We start from the raw sequence: 21227 nt of genomic DNA, 5'->3' as shown, positions 1-21227 counted from the left end.
CCGGTTCAGTTCCTGGGTTGGGAAGATCTGCTGGAGAAGAGACAGGCTACCCTCTCCAGTATTCTTGGGCTTCCCTGGTGGCTCAGCTGGTAAAGAATCCACCTGCAACTCAGGAGACCTGGGTTCGATCCCTGGGTTGGGAAGATCCCCTGGAGAAGGGAAAGGCTACCCATGCCAGTATTCTGGCCTGAAGAATTCCATGGACTGTACAGTCCATGGGGTCACAGTCAGACAGGACAGTGACTTTCACTGTCACTAATTTTAAAACTTGATATGACATTATGAAAATGTATCAGATGCAGGCTAATGTCAGTAACAATGTATTATAGGTCAAACTCACCCAACAAACATTGAAAAATAATTTAACAAAATATTTGAGATTATTAAATATTTTTATACATATTTCTTTTCCCCTGGTGCACCATCTCTTCTTAATATATACTTATGCATCTGTTTATAATGGAAATAAAATAGGATTGAATAGTTCCAAACTATTGCAATTTGAAGAGAATGTAATGAAAATGGCAATAATATAATAAAAATGAATCAGATATAATATTCTAGAAAATCACTTTTTGGTAATTTTTTACCACAAAATATTAATAAAATACAAAAGAGAGGTTTTTTCCCCCCTAAATGAGCCATGGTTTTACTATTTTATATATAATTGGTCCTCTACATTTGAGATTTTATATAATAAATATTTCAACAAATAACACATTATTATATAATATCTGTAAAAACAGCCAGTTCTCAGTTAAGTAACTTTAAAAACATGTGTTTTCCCTTGACACAATGAAGCAGTTATCATAAAACTTAAATTCCAAATCACGTAATGTTATCACTTAGCACATCACAAGTCTTGTCAGGTCAAATCACTTTGCAAGGGAAATATTACAAAAGAATAAAATAGCAACCAAAATTTGAATTTTAGTTGCCCTTTTGAAAAGTGTATATAAAATTCTCTAAAACTTCTGCTACTTGCAAAACTTACAATACACACAGCATTTAATAATTAAGGAGGGGCTTTTCAGTTTCTTTTCTTTTTTTTCCTGCATGTAAAGGCAAAGATCCCACTGGTATGGAGTCCCCAGTCACTCTTTCCTGTGACGTCTTTTCTAAGCCCACTAGTGTCTCTAAACAGGCGTCACTGGGTTCCCTTCCAGTCTCAAGGGAGTTTGGCTCCTCCCAACTCCCTCCCAATTATAAATATGCAGGCTAGATAATTGACCCACCCTTTTGACGGCTGCATTGTCTAAACGGAACAGACTGCCTCCTACTAAACCACTAACAACAGGTAAGAGAGGAAGTACTAATTAATCAACTTGAATATCTGAAGTCATTATTGACTCAAATCCTTTGATACCTTCTTTAACTCTCCCAACTTTTAAACTCTCCCACCCTCCATGGCACCTGCACACCTCACATTCTCCTTAAACAGCAAAGCATTTAAAAAATAAATAGAATTTGCCAAAAAAAAATGTGTGTGTGTGTGTGTGTGTGTGCACATATGCATATTTAAGTTCCTTTTTTTTTTTTGGCATCCTAGTTTTACCAATCAGATCCTAAAATTTAAATAATTGTAAAGTCTAGAAAATACAATAGTGAAAACAAAGAAAACTTATCCCCTTGGTCCACAGAGCATCTGTCCATGCCAATGTTTCCATTAGAAGTATAAAAGAAGCTCATGAAAGTGCAAAATCAAAAAAAGCAGAAACTTGGAGAAGAAATTCTAAAGTTACCTAAAGTTACCAAGTCCTAAAGATACATTCCAGAATGTAAAAACATAGAAAAAAAATTAGTGTGTTAAAAATGATAAAGAAAAATCTCTGTGAGGATAACTTATAGCCTCTATTCCAGGTTAGAAGGTTATGACCATTAGATATAAAGCCACCAGATATCATGGAAAAGAGGCCTTTCTTGCTCTTAGATTTCAGGTTGTAAAATGGGATTTGTATATCAAAATAGGAGGGTTTTCAAGTTGGCTATCTAATATCATGGCTTTATCATTCCACATAGTTTTCAGGAACAATGTGCAGGAAATGAGACACCTTAATACATAATTGTCACTTAACTTTCCATCTTACTTAGACTCAGGTACCTGAGTCCATTCTAAGTGTCTGCAAACCTACTCCCCTTCCCCTTAACTGGCCTCTTAGTTACAAAGAAATTCCCCAAGCAGATCATGTATATAAGTATACAGATAAGAGACCAAACAGTTAATCAGGTCAATTGTGTGCATTTTAGTAGAATTAGGACTGCAATCTTCATCTCACAAAACAACAAAGATCTGGTGAAATTTAAGGCCAGTATTTTAACACATTTTATTGGCATACTTGATTTCTTTCAATGTCATATAAAAAATTTAACAGTAATATTTACTTTGATGTCTTAAAAAAATCTACAGTTATGAACTGATTGGACATTTTTGCATAGACAAACATGTTAGGGTCAATTGTAAACTATAAACACTTTATGATATGAAATTCTTGAGTCATTACTTAAAATTAGACGCAAATATGGTTTACTTATGTTCATGAAAATTAAATCTACATAGTAATGTACCCATTAAACACACATTCAATCATTTGGGGTGGAAAATTTCCAAAATGTGTTCCATAATGACCTGAATTCTTAAACAAAGGATACATGAAGAGACTGAGATCATTATAAATACTAATCAGGCTGCCTAAGCTAGTGTCATCTGAAGTCAGTGAAGTATGTGTAACTTTATGATCCAGAAAAAGATTTTCTCTTAGATACATATGTTTCCCTCACATTTGAGAAACATTTCTTGATACCTCTGATACCAGAATACATATGTAGTGTTAATAACTCTTCATTTATATTCTAGTCAACTGTTTTAACTAAACTAGGAGTGGCAAATAAGCACATTGGTACAATCTTGGATGAACGAGAAGCAGCAGGTTCTGAGTAGGGACTTAGCAGTGACTTATGTGAGGTTTCCCAAGTACATTTGGGAGCATCCTTTTTAGTTACTTGGTGCTCTTTTTCACTGTTTCTAAGTTTCATTTTTATTCCAAATAGAAAAGGTTATTCAGTGAATTATGCTTAAAATGTGTAAATTTATCAAAATGCAAGTACGTATTTATAGTAAAGCAAAAAAGAAACTTAGATACCAAATGACTAGGATGTGAGCAGCATAATCTTCCTTTTTTTCTTTCCAAGTGGCAGCTGAGGATATTGAGACCCTATTTCATCATTAATGAAAAGGGATTTGAGAAATAGTGGGATCAAAAACAAAACTGATCCTGAAATCCCAGGCTAACAGAGCACCCTGGGATTATATCTCCTACTTGTGACTAGACAGCTATTCCCATGAGGAAACAGCTGTACTTGATGTAACACTGTGATTTACCCACTTGGTAATGAATGTAGCCTCTACATCGGGAGAAGTTTCTAAGCCTCGATGTTTATCTTATACATGGGTAGATAATTTTACATAAACAATTTAAGAGAGCCATTGATATTCAAATAATTTACACTGAAATGTCTATACATGAGAGATCCCAATGGTGACTCATCTACACAAAACTTTTAACGCTAATTTAACTTTATATCAGGATGTTTCTAAAAAATCTTATTCATTGACATATCACTTTACACTTAGGATCAGAAAAATAAAGATTTAAAAGTTATATACCCATTTTAGGCCAAACATAACATATTTAACTTGCTATTTGCCATTTATCTATGCCCTTCTCATTTGAGTGAGTAATCAAGTTGAGAACATTATGACTGTATGTAGATTCATTCTATTGATAGATAAAAACAGATCCAACAAGTTGATTCTGCTTACAAAGACCAAGGTAAATAACATGTTTGTTTGATTTTATGCTTCATTCTACACAGTACCACTGGCTTTACATCTTCAAAGCACTTGGAGCCTTAATGTGAAGATCTAATGCAATCTAGTCCAAGATAGTAACAATAGAAGACTAATGTTCTCCATTTAAAATAATATTTTCTTTGGTCTTAGAAAGTCCTCGAGGGGTAAACTATTTTAATTTAATAGCTGTAATTGATCCTCAAATATTCAGCAATATTAAAAGCAAAAGGAGTCCTTTTTCTTTAATCAACCAACTTAAAATTAAAACAAATGAAGATGTTCATAGCATGTGCTCAGGAAGCAAGGGGAAAGAAGAGTAAATAACTTTTGACAAATAACCTTCTTTGAACAAATGCTGATATGGTGAGAGTCTCACCCTTGAAAAAACTGTAGCTTTTATAGTTTTATTATACATTGGCCCACTTTATGTCTTTATTTGTTGTTGTTCAGTCATTAAATCATGTCCAACTCTTTGTGATCCCATGGACAGCAGCACGCCAGGCTTTCCTGTCCTTCATTATCTGCTGGAGTTTATTCAAACACGTCCATTGACTGGTGATGCCATCGAACCATTTCACCCTCTGCTGGTCCCTTATCCTCCTGCCCTCAATCCTTCGCAGCATCAGAGTTTTTTCCAATGAGTCAGCTCTTTGCATCAGGTGGCCAAAGTACTGGAGCTTCAGCTTCAGCATCAGCATTTCTTTATTTATTCATTCATATTTAAGATAATTAATAGTCACCAGTAAATGGCATTTTTATGTTATTGTTTATAATTTTTCCTATTGCCTCAGAGGAGGAAAACACTAATCTTAAGAAAATATAAAATTGTTTTAAAAAAGTTACTCATAATATTTCGGCATTTTTATAATAAACAGTTTTTATGTCCAGTCCTCCCAACCAGCTCATGCCAAGGATGCTTATTCCAGTTCTGAAAGGTTAAGTGGCATGAGGGATTGATATATAAATATAGTAAGTTACCTCTGCATTCTATTTTATGATATATTTATATGACACAATTCCTCAACATGTATAAGACTTTAAACTAGAAAGAAGGCCACGTCTCATTTAATTGTTTGAGAAATGAGCATGGTATTTTTCTTACCAAGTAGGTAAAATACCATACCTGCTTTCTATTATTATTGCTTGGATTTAATATGATGCGTTTTAAGAACTTAGCTTGGTGCAAACCACATGATAAGCACACAAGAAAGCATGCTTTCACTTAGCATCAAAAGCTTATATACCAATTTGAAAGCAATTCTCTAAAGCTGCGTTGTCCGACATGGTAGTCACTAGCTCCATATGGCTGCTGAGTACTTGCAGTGAGGTTAGTCCCAAATGAGTTGATATGCTGTCATTGAAAAACACACACCACATTCTGCAGACAATTTTTATGAAAGGAATGGCAAATATCTCATTAATAATTACATATTGATTAAATCCCCTGGAGGAGGAAATGGCAACCCACTCTAGTATTCTTGCCTGGAATATCCCACGGGAAGACGAGCCTAGCAGGCTGCAGTCCGTGGGGTCACAAAGAGTTGGACACAACTGAGCAACTGATGTGACTGAATACACACACAGTGATTAAATATTGAATTAAAATGTTGTGGATACTGGGAGTTAAGTAAAATATATAATTAAAATTAATTTTATAGGATTCTTTCTTAGGGTATTATTGTGCCTACTAGAAAATGTAGAACATACATGGCTTCTGTTGATAGTTTATTAGATACTGCTGCTCTAGAGGATTTTCCACAAGAATAACCCAGGGTGCTTTTTTAAAAATGTAGGCATCTTGCCCATGCCTGAGGTGAAGAGAAGCAGAACTGTACTTCCTAAAAGCTCCTTTGGTGAAACTTTTGTAGGCAAAAATTTTAAAACCATTTCCCTAGGTAACATACATTAGATGCTGCCAAGCATCCAGCCTCATCCTGTCCTGTCTAGAAGTCCTGAAAGATTTGACCATTGCTACTTAGTGTCTGGTGAGAATATAGTTTGACATAAGTAAGAGGTGCCAATTAAAAAGCCAGCAGTTACTTTAGGAGGGCTTCCCTGGTGGCTCAGATGCTAAAGAATTTGCCTGCAATGCAGGAGGCCCATGTTTGAGCCCTGGATCAGGAAGATACTCTGGGGAAAGAATGGCTACCCTCTCCAGTATCGTTGCCTGGAGAATTCCACGGACAGAGGAGCCTGGCGGGCTACAGTCCATGGGGTTGTAAAGAGTCAGACACAACTGAGCAACTAACAGTTTCCCTTAGGAAGGCTGACTCAACCAAACAGTCAACCTCAGGATTAAGGGGAATTTGCAGACACCTGATTTGAGAAGTAGAAGTGGAGTTGAAGCAAGTGGGTCTTTCTTAATGTAGGGTGCAGACAGAACTACATAGAGGATGAAGAGGAAGAAGGAACTCTTCTGTGATTCATTTTTGGACACCTCTCCTTAAGACACACAGTTGAGATGCTTCAGAAGGAGGAGGAAAGAGTCAAAACGAAGGGATGCCGTACTGAGTTGTGCTTCTCACATGTACTTTGAGGAGGGTTCATCAGTGTCATTTGTACTTTGAGGACTATCATGGTAAAGTGAAGCATTTAATAAATTCAATCAAATTTAGAATAAAGACAGTTTACATTGAGAAAAATTAATACATGATACTCATTTAATATAAAATCATATAACAAGCATAACTGCATCTGAAAAAGTGGCCCATTTTTTTCTGATAATATTATACTAAAAGTTTCCTGGTTGTTTACTCAATTTGAACATTTTTATTCTGTCATGTGACAGAACTATCAAAGAAGTGATAACAGGCAGCAGAAGTAGAAGCTAAATGTATACAAGAAAATCCAAACAGAAAAAAAAATACATGATTATTTTTCCTATAACTAAAAGAAAAATAATAATTCACTTTAGAAATAGAACATTTTAGTCTAATTTCCAAATACTATCACAGAACTATGAGCCATCAACAAGAAGAGACAATCATTGATCAGAAGAAACCAGCAGATTCTCTGTGATATAGCTTAATGGTAGTCAACACTTTTCAGAGCCCTGGAAAGGGAGAGAAGAATTGGGACATGGAAATAAGAATTTTGGGAAAAAAGCAAGTTCATAACTCCAAGGAGGCTGTGAGGAGGAAGGAGGAAGGCTGGCAGGAAGCCAATGCTGAGGAGTGTTTGGAGCAATAGAAGACCCTTTTCTCCCATTTCTCTCTTCTTCCCTTTTACCATCTTCAGTAACAGTTAGGAAACAGACATCATGGGAGGAATTTTGGCAAGGGAATACCCACAAACATGCAGAAACACTGGGAATACTGTCCTTGAGAAAAAATAATGGAACTTGAAGCTTAACTCTCATACTTCTGGAAACTTTAAAATCTGATTTTTGTTTTCAGTAACAAAAATTGCATGCATGTGTACATGAACAGTCTATTTCCAATCTACAGAGGTAATACCAATATTTTAAAGGAAGAGTCTGATGAAAAGATAGGACTAAGTTTCATTACTGGGGATGAAGGTGGATGAAGTGTAGAAGTCAAATGAAAAGAAATAAAAAGAGAAATATAACCCTAGCTTTTAGAGTCACATTTGTTTTTAACTAAAAAAATAATATGTAGGATAGATCTGTACTTAGAATGCAGATTTGTGTGTGAAAATTAAATGATGGTATTTTCTGATGTAAAGTAGCATTTATTTCTTAATTTATTTAAAAAATATTTCAATTAAATTAGGTCATAATATTGTAGAAAAATCCTTTGATTCTATTACATATATATATAGTGAGTGGTTAGTCGCTCAGTTGTATCCGACTCTTTGCGACCCCAGGGACTGTAGCCCGTCAGGCTATTCTGTCCATGGTGATTCTCCAAGCAGGAATACTGGAGTGGGTTGCCATGACCTCCTCCAGGGGATCTTCCTGACCCAGGGATCAAACCCAGGTCTCTGGCATTGCAGGCAGATGCTTTAGTGTCTGAACCACCAGGGAAGCCACATATATATAAATATACACAGTATATATGTATATATTGTAATATATTTATTTGTATTTCAATAAAATTATAGTTAAGATAAAGAAATATTTCTAGAATTTATTTTATTTTTGTATAATGATAAACCTGTGGCCGGAGAAGGCAATGGCACCCCACTCCAGTACTCTCGCCTGGAGAATCCCAGGGACGGGGGAGCCTGGTGGGCTGCCATCTATGGGGTCACAGAGTCAGACACAACTGAAGTGACTTAGCAGCAGCAGCAAACCTGTGGCATCTAATAATTTAGTATTCAATCTCCATTTTTTCACTCTTCCTAGAAAATAGGAGTTTTTTCTTTCTCTATACAACACAGCTCAACATAAACTTGGCTGTTTGATAGGGTTTCTTTTGACTATCAAAGAACCTTTACTTTCAGAATTTCCTAAAAGCTGATCAACCAATTCTAGGAAACTCAATATCCTCTGTTTTACCATAAAAAGTATAAAAACAACAAGGAATCAGGACAGAAAATAAACAGAGTGATTGTTATATCTGTCCAAGAAGAAGGATGGCATCCTCTACACCTCTTGTCCCAGCATAATTTTCATAGCACTTGCCACCATCTAATCATAATACTTTACGTACTTATATCATTAATTACCATTTCATCCCTCCAGCAGATATGATAGCAGAGATAGCAGTGATTTTTGTCAATGCTGTTCTTTGCCATATCCCAATGCCTGGAGCACTGTCTGACATACAACATATTAAATATGTCCTAAATAAAATTTGGTTGCTTGCATTCATTAATTTGACCACTGAAACTGTTCTATAAGCTTTTATTCAGAGCCTACTATGTATAGGACACCAGGTATTCAGTAATTAATCAGATATAATCCTATTTCCTGAGCAAGTCCTATCATTGTGGGAATCAGTTCAGTTCAGGAGGTCAGTCGTGTTCAGCACTGCACGACCTCATGGACTGCAGCTCACCAGGCCTCCCTGTCCATCTCCAAATCCTGGAGCTTACTCAACTCATGTCCATTGAGTCGGTGATGCCATAAAACCATCTCATCCTCTGTTGTCCCCTTCTCCTCCTGCCTTCAATCTTTCCCAGCATCAGGGTCTTTTCCAATGAGTCAGTTCTTCACATTAGGTGGCCAAAATATTGGAGTTTCAGTTTCAGCATAAGTCCTTCCAATGAATATTCAGAACCGATTTCCTTTAGGATGGACTGAATGGATCTCCTAGCTGGCCAACGGACCCTCAAGAGTCTTCTCCAACACCACAGCTCAAAAGCATAAATTCTTTGGTGCTCAGCTTTGTTTATAGTCCAGCTCTCACATCTATACATGACTACAGGAAAAGCCATAGCTTTTACTAGATGGGCCTTTGTTGGCAAAGTAATGTCTCTGCTTTTTAATGTGCTGTCTAGGTTGGTCATAGCTTTTCTTCCAAAGAGCAAGCGTCTTTTAATTTCATGGCTGCAGGCCACATCTGCAGTGATTATGGAGCCCCAAAATATAAAGTCTGACACTCTTTCCACTGTTTCCCCATATATTTGCTATGAAGTGATGGGACTGTATGCCATGATCTTAGTTTTCTGAATGTTGAGTTTTAAGCCAACTTTTCCATTCTCCTCTTTCACTTTCATCAAGAGGCTCTTTAGTTCTTCACTTTTTGCCATAAGGGTGGTGCCATCTGCTCATCTGAGGTTATAGATATTTCCCCTGGAAATCTTGATTCCAGCTTGTACTTCATCCAGCCCAGCGTTTCTCATGATGTACTCTGCACAGAAGTTAAATAAGCAGGGTGACAATATACAGTCTTGACGTACTCCTTTTCCTATTTGGAACCAGCCTGTTCCAGTTCTAACTGTTGCTTCCTGATCTGCATATAGATTTCTCAAGAGGCAGGTCAGGTGGTCTGGTATTCCCATCTCTTGAAGTATTTTCCACTGTTTGTTGTGATCCACACAGTCCAAGGCTTTGGCATGGTCAATAAAGCAGAAATAGATGTTTTTCTGGAACTCTCTTGCTTTTTTGATGATCCAACGGATGTTGGCAATTTGACCTCTGGTTCCTCTGCCTTTTCTAAATCCAGCTTGAACATCTAGAAGTTCATGCTTGATGTACTGTTGAAGCCTGACTTGGAGAATTTTGAGCATTACTTTGCTATCGTGTGAGATGAGTGCAATTGTGCGGTAGTTTGAGAATTTTTTGGCATTACCTTTCTTTGGGATTGGAATGAAAACTGACCTTTTCCAGTCCTGTGGCCAGTGCTGAGTTTTCCAGATTTGCTGACATATTAAGTGCAGCCCTTTCACAGCATCATCTTTAAGGATTTGAAATAGCTCAACTGGAATTCCGTCACCTCCAGCAGCTTTATCGTAGTGGTGCTTCCTAAGGCCCATTTGACTTCACACTCCAGGATGTCTGGCTCAAGGTAAGTGATCACACCATTGTGATTATCTGAGTAATGAACATCTTTTTGTATAGTACTTCTGTGTATTCTTGCCACCTCTTCTTAATATCTTCTTCTTCTATTAGGTCCATACCATTCCTGTCCTCTTGTGCTCATTTTTGCATGAAAATTTCCCTTGGTATCTCTGATTTTTTTGAAGAGATCTCTAGTCTTTTTCATTCTATTGTTTTCCTCTATTTCTTTGCATTGATCACTGAAAAGCCTTTCTTATCTCTCCTTGCTATTGTTTGAATCTCTGCACTCAAATGGATTTACCTTTCTTTTTCTCCTTTGCCTTTGCTTCTCTTCTTTTCACAGTTATTTGTAAGGCCTCCTCAAACAACCATTTTGCTTTTTTGCATTTCTTTTTCTTGGGGATGGTCTTGATCACTGCCTCCTGTACAATGTCATGAACCTCCGTCCATAGTTCTCAGGCACTCTGTCTATCAGATCTAATCCCTTGAATCTATTTGTCACTTCCACTGTATAATCACAAGGGATTTGAATTAGGTCATACCTGAGGGATCTAGTGGTTTTACCTAGAATTCCCTACAATTCAAGTCTGCATTTGGCAATAAGGAGTTCATGATCTGAGCCACAGTCAGCTCCCGGTCTGGTTTTTGCTGACTGTATAGAGCTACTCCATCTTGGCTGCAAAGAATCAAAGAATATAATCAATCTGATTTCAGTATTGACCATCTGGTAATGTCCATGTGTAGAGTCTTCTCTTGTGTTGTTGGAATAGACACATAAAAATTAATTGGAACACAGTGTGATTACTGTATGTTGAATCAAGACCAAAAGCAGGAGAATAGCTCATTTACATGGGAGCTAGGGAAAACACTGCATAGGAAGCGACACCGAGCTGAGACCCTAAGTCATGAAATATATGTCTGTTGCTGAGTAATGGAGAAAGATCAAAGGACATTTCAGACAGAAGAAAAACAATGTACAAAAAGCACGGAGCTGATGAAGCAAATGTTCCACAGAGCAAGGAGCAAATAGTTTAGTGTGGCTAGAGCAGAGCATACTTGGGAAATAAATCAAGAAGTACAGATTACTTAATTCACTTGCTAAAACTTTTCCTCTGCTCATCAGTCTTCTCTTTATCCTACGGGAAGCTACTGAAGACTTCACTTGCTGAGAAAATAACTTAGGAGGACAAAGATATTTTGAGGGTTCAGGCCTAAGGCCTCACTTTTTATTGTGAGCAGCAGTGAGGAAGGAGTACATGGAGGTAGAAGATTTCAGGGTCCAGCAAGAAACTTGTCTGCAAACTTCCCTGGTAGCTCAGGTGGTAAGTAGCCTGCGTGCAGTGCGGGAGACCTAGCTTCGATCTCTGGGTTGGAAAGATCCCCAGGAGAGGGAAATGGCAACCCACTCCAGTATTCTTGCCTGGAAAATCCCATGGATGGAGGAGCCTGGCAGGCTACAATCCACAGGTTCGCAGAGTCAGACATGACTGAGAGACTTCACTTTCTTTCATGTAAACTTCTCTAGATATAAACAATTATGAGAACCAGAACTGTGCATCACTTAAAACCACCACCAAGAGATGAAGAAAGCAGTAGCTTTAAAATTTTGGAAAATGAATTTTTACATGCAGTTTATTTATTTTAAAACAGAGATGCACATACAGTTTTGAACAATAAAGTTGTACAATTTTCTAAGGTAAAGCACATTTGAGTTTTTGCCCCAGTTAGTATTACAGAAATGCATGAATATTACGAGATGTTAAGTGAGCCTGGTGTTATTAAATCAACTTCTTAGAGAGGTGAATCCATGAAGTCACAGAGCCTTGGGTTTCAGTCTAGCTATATCCCTTATTAACGATACAATCTTGGGCAAGTTGTTCAAGATTGAGCCTCAGTTTCTTTACCTGAGAAAACCAACACAAAAACAATATCCTTCAGCACTGTAAGAATGAAATGACCTAATCAGCCTAAACACACCTTGCACAGTGTCTGATATATAACAGATCCTCTGTCATTGTGGATGTCCTTAAGCCTCCTTATAAATAAAATTGTTGAAGTTATCTGAACACCACCAAATAGCTATGGAAACTCATCAGAAGTCTTGACCACCCATTCACTTGTTAAACTATGCAATTAGATAATGTCAAAAAAATACATATGGGTTTCTCAAGGGTTCACTTAAAATATTTAAATACCAAATCAAATTGAAGATAAAATACTGAAATCTTTTAAAAGGGTATCTGTATGTCATATGATAAATGATGAATCTCTTTAAATGTCTTACATACTTCCTTGAATAGTATTATCTTGTGACCTTCACTTTTGTACAGCAATAAAAGTACCTTGAGCCTGACAAGATTTATTGTTTCCAACTAATATCTCCTGCATTGGGTGTGAATTTCATTCCCATTAACACTGTACAATTTAAGACCTTTAATTCATAACCTTTGCAAACCTGAAACACCTCAGACCCTAAATAATCTAAAATAAATCAATATATAATGTTTTCTAAAGAAGAAAGGAAAAATAATACAGTGATACATTTTTGCTCATATCACTAGGTCTGCTTGAATATGACAACCTCCTTCCTTTTCACTTGATAAATGGCTTGGGAGTGCTTTGCTGCTTGCCTGATATGGAACTGAACTTACTTCAGGACATGTTCTAATGAGTCATGGGAGAGGCTAAGGGTAAACCATTCTACTACTGCCCGATCCTTCCAGAAAAACCTAGAGAGTGTTTGCAGCATATCTTTTTGTTGTTGTTATTAAATTAATTTATTTTAATTGGAGGTTAATTACAATATCGTGGTGGTTTTCGCCATACATCGACATGAATCAACCACAGGTGTACATGTGTCCTCACATCCTGAACCACCATCCCCCCAACTCCCTCCCCACCCCATCCCTCTGGTTTGCAGCATATCTTGATGGCTGAGTAGATAAGACAATGGCGGTGCTAACTGATAAAGGAGGCTTAAGTTATTATTGACAGTCCAACCTGACTCCAGTTTGACAAGTGGAGTGAAAGTAGCTCAGTCGTATCCAACTCTTTGCAACCCCATGGGCTAAACAGTCCATGAAATTCTCCAGGCCAGAATACTGGAATGAGTAGCTTTTCCCTTCTCCAGGGGATATTCCCAACCCAGGGATTGAACCCAGGTCTCCTGCACTGCAGGTGGATTCTTTACCAGTTGAGCCACAAGGGAAGCCCAATTTAACAAGGGGGTGTATAGAGATTCAGTATATCTTATGAAAATGTATTTCAGAAGCACATGCATGCATGCTAAGTCATTACAGTCATGTCCAACTCTTCGTGATCCTATGGATATCTCTTCTGTCCTTGAGGATTCACCAGGCAAGAATACAGGAGTGGGTTGCCATTCCCTTATCCAAGGGATCTTTCTGACCCAGAGGTCGGACCTGATTCAGAAACACACTCTGAAATATATTTTGTTGTTCAGTTGCTAAGCCGTGCCTGACTCTTTGCAACCCCATGAACTGAAGCATGCTAGGCTTCCCTGTCCTTCACTATCCCCTAGAGTATGCTCAAATGCATGTCCATTGAGTCAGTGATGCAATCCAATCATCTCATCCTCTGCCATCCTCTTCTTCTGCCTCTATCTTTCCCAGTATCAGGGTCTTTTCCAAACAGTCAGCTCTTCACATCAGGTAGCCAAAGTATTGGAGCTTCAGCTTCAGCATCAGTCCTTCCAATGAAAATTCAAAGTTGATTTCCTGTAGGACCTACTGCTATCCAAAAGACTCTCAAGAGTCTTCTCCAGCACCACAGTTTGAAAGCATCAGTTCTTCAGCACTCAGCCTTCTCTTATGGTCCAACTCTCACATCTGTATATATGACTACTGGAAAAACCATAGCTTTGACTAGACAGACCTTTGTCCACAAAGTGATGTCTCTGCTTTTTAATACACTGTCTAGTTTTGTCATAGCTTTTCTTCCAAGCAGTGTCTTTTAATTTTGTGCTGTTATGTTTAGTGGTTTTTATTGTCAGTAACACTTTGAATAAAAGGAAGATTTTAACAGTAAATTTCACAGTAGTCAAATATTTTAAATTATAATTATTTATTTTCTTTATTTATGTGTGCAATGAAGTTACAAAGTACTGGTAACTACTCCTTTGAGACTAATACTTGGAAGGGGCTACTTTGCAATTTTTAAAAATTCATCACATATATAACAATTTTTATAGCTTCATTTTAAATGAGAATGTAAGCACCATGAGAACAACAGAGTCCAACAGAATGTAGGTGTTTAATAAATATTTGCTGAATGATAACAGAATCAATCTGTTCTCTAACAGAGCCTAAAAAAGGTCCTAGCCATGAAAACCAGGTTCAAACTCAGTCTGAGCCCTGTGCCAAAAATCCATAGATTACGTGGAATACCACCTTACATGGTGAGTTCTTGGTAGTCTCCTAAGGCTCAGGGCCTACTTCAAGAAGTGTCTCAAGTTTGTTGACAATATATCTTCATACATCAACTGAGCAAAATTTGTAATTTATGTGAAAATATACTTCTTATGAGATTTCTGCTAACTTAACATTACCACTCGGAAAATATGCTATTCAGAGATTACAGCAACTGCATATAAACTGAGAGACTTTCATTCTGTTTCTTATCAATAAAAGAGTTGTAAAGGTTATCTCCCTCTTTGCAGTTAAAGATACATGAAGGGAAATGAGATACATACCAGGAACAAAAAGATTTGGTACGAAAAAGTTAAGAGAAAGGCTTTGACCTTGTCTTTTATAGTGCCCATGATTGTTTATAGTGACTTAAAGAGTTGCCCAGGCATGATGCTGACATTTATGGTATTTTATCTTCCATACCAGCCCACTGAGAACTCTTCCACTTTCATTAATATAATTTAATCAGAGATTCCTGGAATCTAAGCACTTATTCCTTTCAGAATGTCCCAAAATCCGTGACACCAAGTTCAAATGCTCCCATTTTGAAGCCTAATATTTTTAACTGGGTTACAGTAACATATCATTTACCAACACCATTGCAAATTGAATTACCATTTATTTAAATAGTAACAGTGTATGTGGGGTCAAACACCTTTATTCACAAATTTTGTCCCATTTATTTCAGGCATATACACCCCAAAACAAGAATGCTAAAGAGAAGAGAAACACAAGAGACCGTGGGTAGAAGAAGCTGGGTCAAAGTTCCATCACCAGCTTCTGTGGCCACCAGTGACCACCAAGATTCACTAAAAGACAAGGACTTAGGAAGGTTTAAAAAAGGGTCAGCAGAAGAGCCCGCATCTTCTAATATTTTCTTGCATTGTTAACATTGGTCACATTCAGACCAAAAGATAGCTTTGGACATTCATTATTTTAAGAAGTGGAAATATTGAGGCTAATTACTCAATTATAGTGAAATTTTCCTTCAAACTTCAGGTTCAAAACTAAAGAGAAGAGACAGCAGGTAGCTGCTGATACCCCCTACTCCTGGCATTATTCTCTTGGTTTGGAAATGTGTTCTGAGAACAAAAAGAGTAATAAATTTTATAGAGGTTAAGAAAAAATATATACATTTATATTTGCACTCTGCTCCGCTTAGTTGTCTTTGTGACCCCATGTAAAGAGTATCAAAGAGTATCAAATTTAAGTGCATCCACGTAATGTAAGGGCTGACTTCCCAGGTGGCTCAAGATGGTAAAGAATCTACCCGCAATGCAGGAAACCCAGATTCGATCCCTGAGTTGGGAAGACTCCCTGCAGGGGGCAATGGCAACCCACTTCAGAACTCTTGCCTGAGAATTCCATGGATAGAGGAGCCTGGCAGGCTACATTCTATGGGATCACAGAAAGTTGGACACAAACTGAGCAACTGACACTCTCACTTTTACATAATATTAAACTTGAGTTCCAATTATGTAGCTGAAAAACTTTCAATACAACTGTCCCCCAACTATGATTACTTCACAACTTTCTAAAAGATAATGATATAAGAAATATTTCCTAGTGTGCTTGTGAGGATTTAAGAAACATTTTTTAGTTGAGAAGCAGAAGAGGGACTCTTATTCTCAAAATGTTTCTGAGATCTTTGATCCTCTAACACTTTAATCAGAATAACCCAGCAAAGGACATTTATTAAGTACTATCACTTTTGAACTTCCAAATGCCTCTGTAAAATCTTCACTATATTAAGCTCACTCAGAAATAATTGAATTGGTACAGCATCACGTTTAAGATATCTTAAAAGGTTTTAAAGACAAAATTCTTATTGGTTAATACTATACAAGGGTATAGAGGTTAGAAAATTTTAAAAAATTAAGTCAGTTTGCACTAGCATTACCCACACAGCTAATGATTCTTAGCTACTTTGTAGTACCAGTTCCAGTATCTTAGTATGGCATACAAAATCCTTAGAAACCGGAACTCCACTTATTTTATCACTCACCATTTCCACTCTGTGACAAAGGACACCTCGAAGTCTTGCCCTAAGTATTTCTATTTGCCTGCCCAGAAAACACCTACTTGACCTTGAAGGCTCTGTGAAGGTCACTTTCTACATTCCAGGAAAAGTTAGTATCTTTTTTTCTCTCCCATACTACTTCATACATATGAAGTCCGAGTGCTTTCAGTCCAGTTCAGTTCAGTCGCTCAGTCGTGTTCAACTCTTTGTGACCCCATGGACTGCAGCATGCCAGGCTGCCCTGTCCATCACCAACTCCTGGCGCTTGCTCAAACTCATGTCCATCGCATCGGTGATGCCATCCAACCATCTCATGCTCTATCATCCCCTTCCCCTCCCGCCTTCAATCTTTCCCAGCATCAGGGTCTTTTCCAAAGAGTCAGTTCTTCACATCAGGTGGCCAAAGTATTGGAATTTCAGCTTCAGCATAAGTCTTTCGAATGAATATCCAGGGTTGACTTCCTTTAGGATTGGCTGGTTGGATGTCCTTGCAGTCAAGGGAATCTCAAGAGTTTTCTCCAGCACCACAGTTCAAAAGCATCGATTCTTCGGCGCTCAGCTTTCTTTATAGTCCAATTCTCACATCCATACGTGACTACTGGAAAAACCATAGCTTTGACTAGACGGACTTTTTTTGGCAAAGTAATGTCTCTGCTTTTTAATATGCTGCCTAGGTCGGGCGTGGCTTTTTTCCCAAGGAGCAAGTGTCTTAATTTCATAGCTGCAGTCACCATCTGCAGTGATTATATAGAGTCCCCAAAAAGAAATTCTGTCACTGTTTCCATTGTTTCCCCATCTATTTGCCACGAGGTGATGGAACCAGATGTCATGATCTTTGTTTTTTGAATGTTGAGTTTTAAGCCAACTTTTTCACTCTCCTCTTTCACTTTCATCAAGAGGCTCTTTAGTTCTTCGCTTTTGCCATAAGTGAGGTGTCACCTGCATATCCGAGGTTACTGATATTTCTCCCAGCAATTTTGATTCCAGCTTGTGCTTCATCCAGCCTGGCATTTCATATGATGTACTCTGGATGGTATCACCGACTCGATGGACATGTGTTTGAGTAAACTCTGGGAGTTGGTGATGGACAGGGAGGCCTGGCATGCTGCGATTCATGGGGTCACAAAGAGTCGGACACGACTAGCGACTGAACTGAACTGAACTGAACTGAACACTGAATCTAAATTAAATAAGCAGGGTGACAATATACAGCCTTGATGTACTCCTTTCCCAATTTGGAATCACTCTGTTGTTCCATGTCTGGTTCTAACTGTCGCTTCTTGACCAGCATACAGATTTCTGAGGAAGGAGGTCAGGTGATCTGGTATCCCCATCTCTTGAAGAATTTTCCAGTTTGTTGTGATTGAGGGCAGGAGAAGAAGGGGACGAGAGAGGATGAGATGGTTGGATGGCATCACCGACTCGATGGACATGGGTTTGGGTGGACTCCAGGAGTTGGTGATGGACAGGGAGGCCTGGCGTGCCGCAGCTCATGGGGTTGCAAAGAGTCAGACATGACTGAGCGACTGAACTGAACTGAACTGACACAGTCAAAGACTTTGGCGTAATCAATAAAGCAGAAGTAGATTTTTTTTTGGTATTCTTTTCCTTTTTTGATGATCCAGTGGATGTTGGCAGTTTGATCTCTGGTTCCTCTGCCTTTTCTAAATCCAGCTTGAACATCTGGAATTTCATGGTTCATGTACTGTTGAAGCCTGGGTTGGAGAATTTTGAGCATTACTTTGCTAGCATGTGAGCTGAGTGCAATTGTGCCGTAGTTTGAACATTCTTTGGCATTGCCTTTCTTTGGAATTGGAATGAAAGCTGACCTTTTTCAGTCCTGTGGCCACTGCTGCATTTTCCAGATTTGCTGGCATATTGAGTGCAGCGCTTTCACAGCATCATCTTTAAGGATTTGAAATAGGTCAACTGGAATTCCATCACTTCCACTAGCTTTCTTCATAGTGATGCTTCCTAAGGCCAAGTGCTTTAGTAATTTGTTTATATAGCTGTCTCTCCTACTACATCAAAGATGCTTCCAGAGTGGGCCATTTTATGTTCATTTTTTGTGTCTTCTGCACTTGGATCAGTACCTAGTACTCAACATAATTTCAATAACTTGGTAAATTAAATCACTGAGTAAGCACAAATAGACAACATTATACCATTGAACGAAGCACATGAAAATGTTTTAATGTGTTTTAATATGATGAACAAACTATCTGGGGAAGAATTAATTTACAGATGGATTTCTGAATTTTCCTTCTCTTCAGATTTGTACCCATGGGTGACTCTTATCTCTGCATATACGTGAACCAAGCCACAGACATCATTTCCTCATGGACTCACAGAGTTGAATATTAACTAGAGAGACTGATTTGTGAATGGGGTTAAATATTCCAACCCCCCCAACATACACTCTTCTGGCCAATCTCATCTTTATCCATATGATCAGGCTCTACACCCAAGATGTTGACCAGTGTAGATTGTGTGTTAATCACTCAGTTGTGTCCAACTCTTTGTGACCCCATGGACTGTAGTCTTCCAGGCTCCTCTGTCCATGGAATTTTCAGGCAAGAATACTAGAGTGGGCTGCCATTCCCTTCTCCACAGGATCTTCCCAGCCCAGGCATCAAACCCCCAATATAGATTACATGCCCAGAATCCCTTTCTTTCTGGCTTATAGCCAGGTTTAGTCAGTGGAAATTCTTGACTCAGACTAAAGAGAGAGAAGATAAAGGTCAGAGTATTTACTCCCTGACTCCTAGTCTCCAAGGCCAGTTTGGGCAGCCCTGTCTAAATATTTACCTTATTTTATTAACTTCTCTCTCTCCTTTTCCCCTGAAGCATAGAGGTGGGACTCAGTGGGCAGGGTCTCTCTACCTTGTCACTGTTGACATTTTAAGCATTATATTTCCATGTCATGAGTAGCTTCCCTGTGCCCTATATGATGTTTAGTAACATTCCTGGACTCTATCCAATAGATATAAATCATCTTTTTAGAGCAATATACAATTTATAGATTACTTTCACCTATTTAATCTCATTTGAACTACATAAGTCTATAAATAGACATTATTAGAACACTTACCTTCACAGATGAGGAAATGAAACTCATAATAACTAAAAAACATGTACTGGGAAAAATCCTACAGAGTGTAATAATAGGTACAAAATGTTTTTATATCAAAGTCATAATTTCATTTCATACTGTAAACATATATTGACTAGATTTCCTTATATTATCATTTGCCTAAATTACAGGGTTTCATCACCAGGGCCATTGAGTTTCCTATGAAATGCAAAAGTCATGATGGAATTTTCTGGATGTTATATTAAATGTGAGTGATATAGTTAGTCATCTATTATATATATTTCTAACCCTTAGAAGAAAAATGTTGCAAGTATGTTGTATTGACAATTGAAATCCTCTTCAAAGATAATATATTCTGAACCCCTTCTACAAAAATGCCCATCAGAATTACAATAGAAAAATAGAGTAATTCCAGGCATGCTTAAGTATTTGATCATTTTACATTAAAGTAAGAAAGATGTTTAATGCGTTTTAGATTTCTAAGGACTGCTTCTATCATTCTGCTCCTCTTATAGAAAACCCAGTCCTATTGAAACTTGCTCATTCGGCCAAAGAGATACAAACTGCTATCAGACTTTAAGGAACCAAGAGATGTTGGCATATACGTGTCCTGCAAAGTTCAGAAATCAAAGAGGCTGCAGGTAATGTCTCCACTAGGATCTCAGGGAACATTAATTGATGAGACTTGCTGAAACTGCATCTTTTCTCCAGGGTCTACATTTATTTTTTTCTTTCCCAGGGGACATTATTTTGGTTCCATAGTCTCCAATGGAACTACATGTGAGCCTAAACTGAATGCATATCAGTAAGCTATGAATGAATGGCCTTTTCTAAACCAAAGCGTAACTTTTCCTCTTTTGACAACTACTAGTCCAACCATAGTATGGGCTCCTGCAATCAAACGAATCATCAGCCACAGCAGTTAGAAAGACAGGAATTACGTCTAGTGCCAGATATAATTACCTTTTACTGCCCTCAAGATAGCCCTGACATCATGTCATTCCTCTAGCTGCATCACTGTTAGGCCAAGTCCGAGAGAGCAAAGACACTATCCTTTGTTGAGTTTCTGTTATGTCCCAGGATCTGTGCTCCATTATCCCATTAACCCTCATAATATCCCTACTTGGCACACAATGTTATTCTCAAATTACGGATGAGGATATCGAAGACTCAAAGAGGAATCAAATTTACTCTGTTTCAAAGCTAATCTCACCTCTTTACTGCCTCTTGTTGATCAAGTCAGTCAGACCCTATCTAACTACAATCATAGTATTTTACTTAATTAGTACTTAATTAGTAAGCTCAATAAATAAACAGTGTGAAAAGTTGCTGCAGTCAGAAACGGTTATTAAAGTTAAGAGTAAATCACTAAATCATATTACATCGCAAAACATTTGACAGCTTATCTTACAGAAAAAATCATTGCAGCT

The 21227-nt window shown here is 37.9% G+C and overlaps 1 protein-coding gene across 8 annotated transcripts in view; it reads right to left on the bottom strand.

Annotated features, from left to right (window-relative positions):
- The window catches only part of PCDH7 (protocadherin 7), a 446943-nt gene that overhangs the window by 396218 nt on the left and 29498 nt on the right, over positions 1 to 21227 (bottom strand). The window contains exon 2 of one of the 8 annotated variants that reach the window (XM_043871515.1): positions 10682 to 12160. The exons of the other annotated variants lie outside the window; for them this stretch is intronic. Within the exon in view, the coding sequence (XP_043727450.1) occupies positions 12092 to 12160 (69 nt within the window). The 3' untranslated portion in view covers positions 10682 to 12091. Of the gene's footprint in view, positions 1 to 10681; positions 12161 to 21227 lie in introns of those variants that run through there. 8 annotated transcript variants of the gene reach the window in all.

Source organism: Cervus elaphus, chromosome 17, assembly GCF_910594005.1.
Source record: "Cervus elaphus chromosome 17, mCerEla1.1, whole genome shotgun sequence".
Taxonomy (NCBI): Eukaryota; Metazoa; Chordata; class Mammalia; order Artiodactyla; family Cervidae; genus Cervus; species Cervus elaphus.
This window is presented reverse-complemented; position numbering and strand designations above follow the sequence as displayed.